We start from the raw sequence: 14292 nt of genomic DNA on the forward strand, positions 1-14292 counted from the left end.
TCAAACCCATTCTGCTCTATTGAAGTGAAATGTGGGGCCCTTAAACAAACCTAAACTTTGAACAATGGGAAAAACATCCAATTGAAAATGCACACACTGAATTTTGTAAAAGCATCCTGCAGGTGCACAGGACAACAACTAATAATGCCTGCAGAGCTGAATTGGGCCAATTTCCATTATTATTGAAAATCCAAAAATGATCAATTAAATGTTGGCTTCATCTAAAAGAAAGTGACTCCACTCCTACCACCACAAAGCCCCACAGAGCCAAGAGATGAGCAAAGACTCTTGGCTCTGCAGGGCTTTGTCATTCAGCTGTCACCTCACTCAGCTGGTCTCGACACTCTGTTCCAGTCCAAGCAGTATTCTGCCTCAGGACCAGTCTGACACCAGGACTATCAGAGTCAACCAAATTATAACACAACAGAAACAAAAGTATCTCACCTATTGGAACACAAAATCACACACACAAAGCATAATGCAATGCTATCTGGCCATAAAAAGACAGTACACTGTGGCAACCTACCTGACCAAAGTGACTGATGTTAAACACAGAAACATGTTAACAAGGTACAGACTGAGTGCTCATAGCCTGGCCATTGAAACAGGCAGATATAAGAAAACATGGCTGCCAAAAGAGGAGTGACTGTGCCAACAGTGTGGAGGAACTGCTGTAGAGACAGAGCAGCACTTCCTCACACAGTGCCCAACATTTAAACTTATCAGGGAACAGATTTTCCCAAAATTCAGCAATAAACACCCACAATTTATTAAATCAGATAATGACAAACTAAAAATTATACTGGGGGAAATGAAAGACAGTTGCATTCTCGCAGGACAGTTTATCTCTGTGTGCCACCACATGAGGGAATCAGAATGACCTGCTGATCTACATCAGCCCTCAGTTTTAAGTTACCTTCTTTTTATTTATGTAGTATGTGTATATATTATTGTCTACTTTCTGTGTGTATATTTGTTAACATTTGTTATTTGTACAACGCTTTGGCAATACTGTATCTTGTAATGTTCATGCCAATAAAGGAATTTGAATTTAAGAGAGAGAGAGAGAGTGAGAGAGAGAGAGAGAGAGAGTGTGTGAGTGTGTGAGTGAGTGAGAGTCTGGATTATATTCAAACCCTTACAAAGCATTGTAGCACCTGAAATGCTCAGTAATGCAGAATGGCATCTTAATGTGTTTTGTACACTCCTCCAGGACTGTACCATCTGCATGGAGAGGCTGGTGATGTCATCAGGCTATGAAGGTGTGCTGCAGCACAAAGGCATTAAGCCAGAGTTGGTAGGCAAGCTTGGCAAGTGTGGGCACATGTACCATCTGCTGTGCTTGGTGGCCATGTACAACAATGGCAATAAGGTGAGTAAAATCTTGTGAGACAGACATTATGGTGTCATTCTAGGATGAAATCATACCCTTGTGTGACTTGAATTGGATTAGATTGCAATGGATTGAATTTCCTCGAGAGAAATGCACTTACTGTTTGATTGGATTACATTGCACTGACTCGTTATCAGACCTATATATTGTTCTGTGAAGATGGAGATTTTTCTTTTTATATCTCACAAACCATAGTAATGTACCAGTAAGTCCTGCCAGCCAAAGACTTAATCATTTTTATTATGCAATTTTGAATGTTATTGATGTCATACTATACAAACTTAGATGTACTTTTACCTGGATTATTTTTTATGCATTTAAATCCAGGATGGCAGTCTTCAGTGCCCGACATGCAAGGCTATTTATGGGGAAAAAACAGGCACTCAGCCCCCTGGGAAAATGGAGTACCATGTCATCCCTCATTGCCTTCCTGGATACACAGACTCCAAGACCATCCGCATTGTTTACGACATTCCTGCTGGCATCCAGGTCGGGATTTAATGCTCCAAAATACAAGTGTCTTCATTTGACCAACCTACTGTCACTCCTTTCTTAATCAATGCCCTTTTATCATACTCGATCATCATTTTCACTATAGATTTGCAAACAGTTATACAAGCACTGCAGTAACGGCGACAATATCAACATATCAGATGACATTACAAAACTACTGGGGCAACCAATTAGAGATGAACACTAAATTTGACTACTAATCGGTGTTTTGTTACCATGGTAACATAATGACACTACAGAGGGCTGAACAAGTTAACATTAATACTCGAAAGGTGATTTCACTCCCTGACAAAGAACATCATACCTTGCATCATACGCCCTCAGTCAGGAGGCATGAAGTTGCGGAGGGGAGGAGAGTGGAGAATTGAGCTGCACATCTCACTTTGGCTATGAAGCTGAGATTTCATACAGAATACAATAAACTGGCCTTTCACACCAGAGGAGTGGGCTTTGTGTCCCAGGGGAGGGAGCCTGCTGGGACTGTCTGACCACTCAATTCTGCAGCTCAGCACAGCACGCCATGGGACCTATCAGCGGACTCACTGATCTCTCGCTTTCTCTCGCTCGCTATCTCTCTCTCTCTCTCTCTCTCTCTCTCTCTCTCTCTCTCTCTCTCTCTCTCTCTCTCTCTCTCTCTCTCTCTCTCTCTCTCTCTCTCTCTCTCTCTCTCTCTCTCTCTCTCTCACACACACACACACACCATGTCACCTTAATTGTGGGGACCCCTCATTGACTACATTCATTCATTCCCTAGCCCTTAAACAATGTTACAATTTCATTTAGCAGATGCTTTTATCCAAAGCGATGTACATCTGAGCATTAATACAACACAAGCAAGGATCTAGTCAGGGGACAACAATGCAAGTAACTGCCAAAAAAAAAGAGGTTCAAGTCCGATAGGACATAGGTGTCAACAGGCAGTGCACAAAGGCAGTGCATAGAAGTGATTTTTTTGTATTTCTATTAATACCATCAGGTGTGGAGGTTTTCGTGAAAGAGCTGGGTCTTTAGCTTCATCATAAAGATAGAGAAGGACTCAGCGGATCGAATGGAGTTTGGTAACTTGTTCCACCACCGCAGAACTACAGAAGAGAAGAGTCTGGCTAGTGAGTTAGGGCCCCGTTGTGGCGGAAGTGCTAGGTACCTTCCATTGGCAGAGTGTAGTGAGCAGGACTGAGTGTAGACCTGAATGAGGAAGTTCAGGTAAGTGGGAGCCGTTTTAGTTGCTGTTTTGTAAGCGAGTATTGAGGTTTTGAATTTGATGCGGTCAGCTACTGGGAGCCAGCGGAGGGATATGAACAGCGGGGTGACATGTGCTGTTTTGGGTTGGTTGAAGACCAGACGCATTCTGGATCATTTGTAGAGATTTGAAAGTGCATGCAGGGAGACCTGCCAGTAAGAAGTTGCAGTAGTCAGTGCATGATATTACAAGAGTCTGTACCAGGAGTTGTGCTGCATGCTCAGACAGGTAGGGTCTAATTTTCCTGTCGTTGTACAGGGCAAATTGGCACGACTGAGCAATCGAGGCCACATGAACCTTAAAGGTTAGTTGGTCATCATGAAACCCAGGTGTTGTAAGGATGGACTGGCTGGGATGACAAGGAGCTCAGTCTTAGATAGGTTAAGCTGAATATGGTGTTCTTTCATCCATGCAGTGATATCAGCAAGGCATGGCGATATCCGTGCCGAGACTGTGAGGTCCTCTGGCAGGAATGATAGGAAGAGCTGGGTATCATCAGCATAACAATGGTATGAGAAACCATGGGAGTGGATTATTGCACCAAGTGAGGTGGTGTATATTGAGAAGAGAAGGGGACCGAGCACTGACCCTTGAGGCATCCCTGTGGCTAAGCCATGTAGTTTGGAGACTTCTCCCCTCTCAAAGATACTCTAAAAGATCTCCCTGAGAGGTAGGTAAGACATGAACCAGTGGAGGGCAGATCCTGAGATACCAAGCTCAGTGAGTGTGGAAAGGATGATTTGGTGGTTAACCGTGTCAAAGGCAACTGACAGATCTAGCAGCAATAAAGCTGAGGACTGACTAGCAGCTCTAGCCAAACACAGCGATTCCATTAGTGACAGGAGTGCAGTCTCGGTAGAGTGACCCTGCTGAAAGCCAGACTGATTTGGATCACATAGATTTTTTTCAGAAAGGAATTCAGAGACTTGATTAAAGACCGTGCGCTCAAGTAAAAGGGTAGATGTGAAACCACTCTGTAGTTTTCAACCTGGGCTGGGTTGAGTGTAGGTTTTTTGAGCAGTGGGGTGACCCGAGTTTGCTTAAATGCAGTGGGGAACACACCCATTGTAAGCGAGGAGTTGACGATGTGTGTGACTGTGGGATTAAGTGCAGAGGAAATGGTATGTTGAAGGTTGGATGATATTGGGTCCAGTGGACAGGTAGTGGGACGAGAATCCAGCAGAAGCTTGGAGACTTCCTCCTCGGTCAGAGGGGGAGAATGAAATGAGTGAGGCACTGTTAGCTGGCAGCAGTAGACAGAGTTGGTCAGGCTCAGAGAACTGGTTACTGATGGTAGAAACCTTATCAGTAAAGTATGAGGTGAACATGTCTGGAGTGAGCAGAGTGGAAGTTGGAGGAGGAGGCAGATTGAGGAGTGAGCTAAAAGCACAAAACATTTTTGGAGCATCAGTGGCACCACAGATCTTGTTCTGATAGTAAGTGATCTTAGCTGTTTTTAAGCTGGAGGAGAGTGATGCTAGGTGACACTGATAGTCACTGAGGTCAGTGGACTCTCTGGTTTTATGCCATTTTCCCTCTGCCACTCTTAAACCTAACCTCATCCATCATAACTACATGCCTAACCTTAACCCTTACCCAAACCTCAACCTAATCCTAATTCTCTTAACCCTAAACCCAAGTCCTAACCCTAAAATAGACCCTTTTCCTCATGGCGACCCATAAAATGCCCCCAGTGTAGGTGGTTTCAGATTTTTATATCCTAATGGGGACATTCGGTCGCTGTTAGGATAGAAGAACCTAGTACACACACACACCCACACCCACACCCACACCCACACACACACACACACACACACACACACACACACACACACACACACACACACACACACACACACACACACACACTTCCTCTTCCTCATGCTCACTCATTTACTGAAACCACTCTATAAACATCCTCTCTGACTGAGGGAAGGAAATTATTCCACACCATAGTCCTAAGACTCTAAAGGTGTGCAGCAGAGTAGCAAGATAAAGAAAGATCCAACACGTTGCCAAATCTCCATAAATGGACATACGTTTAACATTGTGATGTTATTGCACTGGTTCAGTGACAAAGCACTGAGTTTCACAATGCATACCGGTGTAGTGTACGTGCTACAGGTCCTCACAAACTGTATAAATTATGAACATTGTGCTAGGAATTGGATGTTGGAAAGTATATATCACTCTACTGCATATGAATTTAGCGTTTTTTTTTGTTTTTGCTTGCTACATTAAAGAGACTTGTCATCCAGTATGACTGCAATTATAGAGGAGATGTGTAGAGTTTACTGTTCCAGTATTATATGATGAAGATAAGTACTGTGCACTTTAGTGGTAATATTGTGGAGTTTCTTATGCACTGTTATAGTGTATATACAATATGTACTGTATAGTATAGTATAGTATAAAATATGAAGAGATTGAGGTTAAGGTGGAGAATATTTTTAATTCTAGCTTTAAAGGCAAGGTCTTTAAATACTGTAATAAGTGGCACATCCCTGAAGTGACATGATTTAATGCAAGGGCCAGTGCAAGCATGCAAGCAATGTTATTGGTGCAAGCTAGTCTTGTGGGTGCTGTTGACATTTTCTCTACAATTAAGTTCTAATTGAAAAGGGACAAGTAGTCTTGAATGTTTCTGTTCTTGGCATTTTCTCCAGACCAATGAACACCCAAACCCAGGGAAGAAGTTCAGTGCTAGAGGATTCCCTCGGCACTGCTACCTCCCCGACAATGAAAAAGGCAGGAAGGTAAGCTGTGACACTGATCCAACAAGTGACGGTGTGAAATGAAAATACTCAAACATAGTGTAATGAAATGTAGATTGTTTGTGGTTTGAATCACAATGTCCATTGTGTGCATAATAAATGGCATATTTATGCTAGTACTTCATCCATATGTCACACTGTTGGATTCTGAAGCACACCGCCAGGCCCAGTCATGCTTTGAGACTTTGCTCAAATGCAAAAATGTATTTATCTTTTGCTGAAAGGTCAAACTGAATTGTATTTATTTTGTTATTATTTCATCGTGTTGAGGGTGGGTGTATGGGGATGTCAGTATAACAAATTGACAAAAACCAACACTTTGTAAAACTGCCATCCCTCCTATCTATGCCCTATCCCGCTCTGTGATATATCTTAATCAAGGAACTTTAGCATACATAAGTAAATCGTATCCATATTCGAGATTTGCACACAAGACACATGTTCTTACACTCAGGGTAAGAAAATCCATTATGGTTAAGATGATGTAAGTGTGTGGCTACCTTTTAAAAATGATTTTTATTTTCTAAGCCTCACCACATTCGGCACACTATCCACCAGACCCCGCTATCCCCCTTAGAAATCTTTTACAAATCGACCACTGTTCATGGATTTATAATTCAACTCGTTTATCATCGGTAGAATAAATTGTTCAGCAGCTATTTGTGTCTGCTAAACCTCCCTAGGATCACACAAAGCTTTTTGTGCAACATTTTCTTATTTTTTTTGGGGGGGGGGTCCCCGACTAACCAGAGGAGGCGCTAGTGCAGCGACCAGGACACATACACACATCCGGCTTGCCACCCGCAGACAAAGCCAATTGTGTCTTTAGAGACGTCCGACCAAGCCGGGGGTAACACGAGGATTCGAACCAGCGATTCCCGTGTTGGTAGGCAACGGAATAGACCGCTACGCTACCCGGGTGCCGCTTGTGTAACATTTTCAAGCACTGTCTAAATTGTCATTGCCTTTAAGTTTTGTTGTTGAGGACCACCATAACAGAATGTTCTGTCTCGCCTGCTGTCGAAAGTTGGCGACAACCCTTCATCCATTTTCTTTCGGTATTTCCAGGTCCTCAAGCTTCTGATCATGGCCTGGGACCGCCGCCTCATCTTCACCATCGGCACGTCCAGCACCACGGGCGAGTCGGACACGGTGGTGTGGAACGAGATCCACCACAAGACGGAATTCGGCTCCAACCTGACAGGTCACGGCTACCCCGACCCCAACTATCTGGACAACGTCCTGACTGAGCTGTCAGCCCAAGGGGTCGGTGAAGATAACCTGAAGGACTAGGAGTCGGCTGAGTCGAGGTAGAGAACCAACACCCGGTACCCCCGTCTCCCAGAGGGCCGACCGCCATGCAGCCGACCACACCCAACAGCTCCTGCAGATTTGTGGGCAGTGGAGCGATGGAAATTAGGCAAACGAAATAAAGCAAATTAATCAGTGTTTTGATTCAGTAACACTGTTACTGTTACTTACTTTACATCACCCACAACTCAAGATCTCCCTCTCTGCTGTCCATTGATCCATGCCTTGGAGCATGTGTGTTCTTGCCAAATTCTCTAATAGGATAAGGGACCGTAAAGGCTTGGTGAGTTATGGGTTCCCTGTTATTAGCTGCAGGTAAATGGTCTGCAAATCCCTTTTAGATGACATACCAAAACATTTCCTCTGCACTTGAGGCAAAGCAACGAGGGGGGTCCGAGGCATAAAGAGGTATATCTGTAAATGCTCTTCTCCCACTTGCATGGCCCAGACTAACGCTGCATAATGAATGTTGACCACATATCTGCGACTTCTGCAAAGAGAACTAGATTTTCAGTGACATACGTATCTATTCAAACATAGGGCAATGTGTTGACGGTCACAGTTATAGCTGGATTTTGTACAAAAATTAACTAAAATTAAAAGTTTGTCGCTTTACCCTTTTTTCTAAATGTCATAATGAGGTAATAACTGTTTTGTTGAGGCTCGAGACTTGGTCTTGAGTTTTTGAAAGATATTTCCTCAGATTTCAATGACTATTAGTCAGCAGGTTTGAATGGACAGAAGCGGCTTTAAGGTGGCAGTGGGGATCTCCGACCCACCATGGCGGTATTGTCTGGTTCTGATGGATCTGGTAGGTCACTCTGTAAAGTCAGGGTATATTGTGTAAGTGCATGTACAAGGCGAGCTGAAGGCAAAGAAATACCAGTGTGTCACGGTAAATGCATATTTTAGTGATAACATAGTAAACTGTCTTTGAAAGAAGACATGGCATAGGTTAAACAAGCATCTTACCAATCACTTCGATGCTTGTGCAGAACTGGTCCAACTTGAAAGGCTGAGTTAGTGCAATAGGGTCCGCTACCTTCCAAGGTTAGAGTCGTTTGTTTTGTTGACACGGTGATGACGGTGACCTCTGTGGATAAAGTCTGCATTATTATTCTCCCAGCGGAGGAAACTGAGGCGTTGGCACAATCCATCACACTCACCGTACACGGGGTTGAGCATGTATATGCATGCTCTGCGGCGTTATGCTGGGTGTAAGTCTCCTAAGTCAAAAGCTGAACATGTTTGGTGGAGAGGAATAGGCCTCTCCGAGACCAACCAATTCCCCTTGAGGATCCATCTTTGGCAAAGCTGCTGTCACACTGGCCTGTGATCTACAAGCCTCCTGTGGGCGTGTTTTGGCATTGGGCTGTGGAGTGGTCCCTGCTGTTTGTTTGTGCAGCAGTGGACCTTTCCTTCTCTGATCTCACCGAGGCTTGTTAGATCTAAGTCTGATGTATGGGCCCACTTCCTCTCCTCCTCCTCCTCTTCTTTCACCTACTCCACCACCTCCTCCTCAGCGGTAGAAACGACGTCTTCAAGGGGCAATCTGAATGTCGTTCTAGATTGGAGTTGGAAGTTGGTGTTTAACTGGGAATTACCACTTTCTCTACTCTTTCCTTCCCCGCCAGACTCTATGCCTGCCAGCTAAAAAAAACAACTTTGAAGGCCCTCACTGAAAATCTTTCCCCTAAGATAAAAGTCAACCAGGTGTTGCATAATTCTTCATAAATGTGTATGATCAATTTTAATGAGCAGAAATGTTAGCGTTGATGGGGTGGACGCCCACTTGTGGCTTTAATGTGCTGAATATTTGGGAGTGAATCATAGTCTTCCATGGCACTTTGAGGCAACAAATTTCCTTTAGTCAGTCCTTTCATTTTTAGGAAAATGTTCTGAATTGTACTGGCAACAATATTTTTTTTTAAGTTGATGTTTATAAACGGGCGTGTAATGCTTTGAGAAAAATATACATATAATATACATTTGAAGATGTGCTATACCTTTTAATTCAAGCTCAATTTGAGTCTATGGTGTAAGTTTAATTTATTTTTATACTCTTCTATATAGAAAAAGTGAAGACATTGACTTGCCCACATATCTATATCCAGGCACATATTGACATGAATACATAAAAAAAACTGGCAATGATGAAATTGTCAGTGCGTCAGGGACTGTTGAAATATGTATGACATGTTATGGACGTCTTATATTACCAGTAGTCTTAGCGTATGCTGCTGTCATTACCTTAATGTAGAACCTGTGTAGTCGATCCTCTGAGGGATTCCAATAAATACAGTAAATGTGTCTTTATTATTGGTGGGGGAGCTTTAGCAGCATGACGATGGCCGTCCCCCGGATGGGCCATTTTTTTTATTTTTTTTAACTTCTTCACATCGAGGAATGGATACAGTCAGCATTCTTTACCCATCTTGAGAGTGAACAGCAGACCTGGGTCCAAGAGAATTTGCAAATAATTCTCTGTTTATTTTAACCCGCCTTGGAGAACTGGATGGTGGGGGTTTACCTTATGGGGGCAGCGTGGATAGGGGGGGGGGTCTCGACCGGGGACGACTCCGCTGAACTAGATCACTTCACAGAGCTAGCATGTGATTTTCTAAAAGGTCTGCCACTTCTTGTGTTGCCCTAGGCCTCGAACCCTACCCGTCAGTCAGCTGGGTAGGATAAAATAATTCAGTGAAAATTATTCATAACTCCTATTTGGTCCAGGTCTGGCCATACCGTATTTCCCGGACGTTTTTTTTTTTTGCTCGTCTGGCTGGTCCTGCGACTTCCATTCCACTCCATTATCCAATCCTGCTCTCAGGGTCACGGGGATGCTGGAGCCTATCTCAGCAGTCATTGGGCGGCAGGTGGGGAGACACCCTGGACAGGCCGCCAGGCCATCACACGGCCCGCCCACACACATACACTCCCCACCCACATACACACATTCACACCTAGGGACAATTTAGTATGGCCGATTCACCTGACCTACATGTCTTTGGACTGTGGGAGGAAACCGGAGCCCCCCGGAGGAAACCCACGCAGACACGGGGTGAACATGCAAACTCCACACAGAGGAAGACCCGGGACGACCCCTAATGTTGCATTACCCCGGGGCTCGAACCCAGGAGCTTCTTGCTGTGAGGCGACCGCGCTAACCACGGGCCACCGTGCCGCCCGGTCCTGCGACTTATACAACGCAATTTTTTGTCGGACGAATACGCTGATTTCAACTAAGGCCACTAGATGGCACTGTTTAATCTTGTGACTCAATTGAAAATACTGTACCAACCCATTCAAATGCGACTAATACACCGAAGCGAGTCGTAGTCCGGGAAATACGGTAGTTGTGTATTTTGCCTGTTCCATACCAAGTTTTCTCCTTCACAGCTTTTTGACACCATTTCTACGGGATAGCAGAACAGAATGCGCCCAATCTATCAGGGAATTGTCATTTGAAGTAGTTTTGTTCAGTAGAGCTGTACAAATGCAAGTGTATTCTTCATCAGCTTTGCTTTTTCTCTGTGTTTGGGTCCAGTAGTATGAATGGAGAACTTGTGTGGTGCACGCCCTTTAGACTTTTCAGGTTGAACAGAGGAACGTGGTGGAGAAAGAACGATGTTGACGAACTTATTTGTTCTTTGCCTGGGTTTGAGAAGAAAGGACTGTGTTTATGCAATTTATTGTACGTCAGAATTAATATATAATTGGTTACACTTTACAATATGGGAACATCAATTAACCGGTAAGAAGCATCAACGAACGGTTATCTAATAATCATTTACTGACGGTGTTCATCGTTTACTAATATTAGTTAGCACCTTAATGAACCTGTAAACCCTTAATAAATGTTAACGAGAGAAATTGGTTAACGGTTACTTGACGCTTATTAATGCTTGATACTGCGTTAACTAATGTTAATAGGATTAGTTAACTGTTAGCTAGCTGTTGGTTGATGCTTATCACTGCGTTAGCTCGTGCTAATTAATGTCCCTTCCTTTTAAGCGAAATGATATCGGTTGTGTTTTCTTCGTGGGGTGTCTATCTCCAGGTTTATAAATAAAGGGGGCGTGATCCGAGGTGGTTGGAAGGCTCTGCATTGGAAGACATATATTTTTGATGTCAGTTTAAAAAAAAAAGATTGTCTTCAACTGAACTTTCAACATATACTTATTAAGATACATTCCATAGTATTTTCCACAGCATATTTTTGATTAGCGGTGGGATGTGGGATAAAATTGATGCCCTTCTATTTAAGGAGTTTCCTAGTGTCCTCTGCATAAAGTCTTTCTATGATACCTTACATTTTTTTTGTGTGGACTGACGTTGGTATGTGTTTCTCCGTGCGAGCGAGCGTGCATGTGTGCAGAGTGTGTGTGTCCGGTGCAAACATCTCTTAGGTTCATGTCCTTTGAAGACACAGTGACGGTCCCCTAGAGGTGCACGTTGACCAAAAAAAACAACAAAAAAAAACAAAAACAAATGTGTGCAAGTCTGTTGACAGTGCGTAGTAGCTTTTGTGGATGCCAAAACGCCATTGCTTCCGTAGGCCTATGATTCAGGTTCTCTGGCTTGACTAGCACTGTGGTATGCTTCATACTCCAGTGAGTTCGAAAGATCCCTCTCTTCATATAGGGTCTGAGTTTTACAGAGATTAGGATGAGATAGCGTTTTGCAGCTCTCCTCGGTCTTTTGGCTTTTTCATGTAGAGCATCTGAATGCGTCTGCATTTTACGTGCCCATTTTCATTGACAATTTGTTATCACGGTTTTGAGATTCAGCTTTCGTTTATCTCCGGCAATATCCACGTATCGCTATTGGGAAGTGGTTCACCGAGGGAAAAACCGAGATAAATGAGTCAAACTAAAAGCAAGGTATAGAGAGAGACGATAAAATTATAAAGGGCTTCTTAATCTATCAGTCTTTATTGAATTGTGATGACCTTGTTGCATGTTTGTGTTTCATGTGGAATAATAAATGTGCCCTCAACAGGGGTGGATTGTTTGACCTTTTGTCTCCTTGGTTCTTCCTGTTTCCCTTCGGCTCCAGCGTTTCCTTCCCCCCCCCCCCCCTCTGCGGCTCTGCTACTCTGCTCCTTGTTATATGGATAGGAATGAGCTTTGCTGAAGAGTGCAGCAGAAACCGTTCACACTGGCAGTAATTTTGCCTTATGATCCTCTTCTGTCACTGGCTGCTGAATATTGGTGCTGTGTTAGAGAGCTGTGGCTGGGATCCTGTCAAGACGTCAGGGGTGAATACTTCAATGGGGCCACCTGCCTCCCCCTCCAAAGTCTGCAGGGGGACAGCTCGTTGACCAGTCACAGACAGGGATGAACGTCTTGTACAGACGGGTGACAAATGAAAGGAAAAACCTGAATAATTGCCCCCTACTGTGAGGGGGTCCAGGGGCTCTGTTATGCTGTGGGGAGCAGTTTCCTGGCATGGTTTGGGTCCACTTGTCCCCTTGGAGGAAAGGGTCACTGCAAATCAATACAAAGTTATTCTGAGTGATCACCTTTATCCTATGATGAGACATCTCTATCCTGATGGGAGGGGTCTCTTCCAGGATGACAATCCCCCCATCCACAGGGCACTAGGGGTCACTGAATGGTTTGATGAATATGAAAATGATGTAAATCATATGCTATGGCCTTCACAGTCACCAGATCTCAACCCAACTGAACACCTATGGGAGATTTTGGACTAGACCAACGTGTTACACAGCGCTCTCCACCACCACCATCAAAACACCAAATGAGGGAATATCCTTTGGAAGAATGGAGTTCATCCCTCCAGTAGGGACTTGTAGAATCTATGACAAGAAGGATTGAAGATATTCTGGAGGCTCCAACACCTTACTAAGACCCTTCTTGCATCATGACACGTGTCTCTCATTTGCATTTTGATAAAGCAAGAGAGGGGGAAAAGCTGTAAATATGTTTTGATCATTTTTGTGATTATTCTTCTAATATGAATACAAGGGATGCAGATCATGTCCTCTGCTTTATTTAACACGATTTGTAAGGGCCAAGTCCTGTTGGATTGTCATGTCTGGCATCATAGATTTTATGTGATGCATCCACAGAGGTGAACTTCATGGCAAACCTGACAGCACAGGGCTGTTATGGGATCAGTGGAACAATTGACAGTTCAATTAATTTCCAATTAATGTCACGGGTCACGGTGAACTGTTACTCCCGCTTTGAAGCTTGCATGGAGAAAAAAAGGATGAGTTTGCAGATGTGACAGTAATACTGTTATCTTTAAACCTCGTTTAACAATGTGTCTTAATTGCACATTTTGTTTTGTTATTAAGTGTAAAAACAATCACACCAAAGTTTTGATTTAAAACAAGAAATCACAGCTTTATACAGCTCCAGTTTGTTCACAGTAATGAGCCATGCTGAGCAAACCATCGCTTTGTATAAAATACAGCAAAATAAAATACAGACATTTTTCCCCCAATAACAATCATGTGAATACAGAACAACAATGTCCAATCTAGTTTTGAATGACTTGTGAAGTGGATACAGCCTGATATGTTTTAAGAAGATGGCAAATCAACCAAGAAAAATTGTAGTGTACAGAAAATACCAAATGCAGTGTAGGAATAACAATATAAATACACCGATTGTCATGTCTGGCCTCTACTTTAATAGTAGATCCTAGGGAATGGGGATGTTTATTCCTCACAAGTAATTGAAGATACTACCGCATCTGTACCTGAATAAAGTCTATAAACACTAGCTGAACGGTGCAGGCAGGTTGGAGAGCTCATCTGAATGACTGGGAATCTTAACTACAGTTGCAGTTAACTGAAATAGGGCGCTGCAAACGGCTAACTTATAAAACTTGCTCATTTACGACATGCATGTCTCAGGGATATGCAAAAGAAGTCCTAACTTTGCTATGGCGATAGACTGCCCCGAAACTCCAGATTTTGACGTTTAAATTTTTATAGTTTGGCATCTGAAGCTTGCCCCCCCTCCCCACACAGACACACACACGTGGCACCAAAATCTTAACATGAACAGAAATGTAAACTGGGCAAA

The 14292-nt window shown here is 43.4% G+C and overlaps 1 protein-coding gene across 1 annotated transcript in view; it reads left to right on the forward strand.

Moving 5' to 3' along the window:
* The window catches only part of dtx1 (deltex 1, E3 ubiquitin ligase), a 67497-nt gene extending 60195 nt beyond the window's left edge, over positions 1–7302 (forward strand). The window contains exons 7-10 of the mRNA XM_056290547.1: positions 1214–1372; positions 1721–1882; positions 5813–5902; positions 6989–7302. Coding sequence (XP_056146522.1) covers positions 1214–1372; positions 1721–1882; positions 5813–5902; positions 6989–7213 — 636 coding nt within the window. The 3' untranslated portion in view covers positions 7214–7302. The remainder of the gene's footprint in view (positions 1–1213; positions 1373–1720; positions 1883–5812; positions 5903–6988) is intronic.
* Positions 7303–14292: the final 6990 nt, after the last annotated feature.

This window comes from Lampris incognitus, chromosome 1, assembly GCF_029633865.1.
Source record: "Lampris incognitus isolate fLamInc1 chromosome 1, fLamInc1.hap2, whole genome shotgun sequence".
Lineage (NCBI taxonomy): Eukaryota > Metazoa > Chordata > Actinopteri > Lampriformes > Lampridae > Lampris > Lampris incognitus.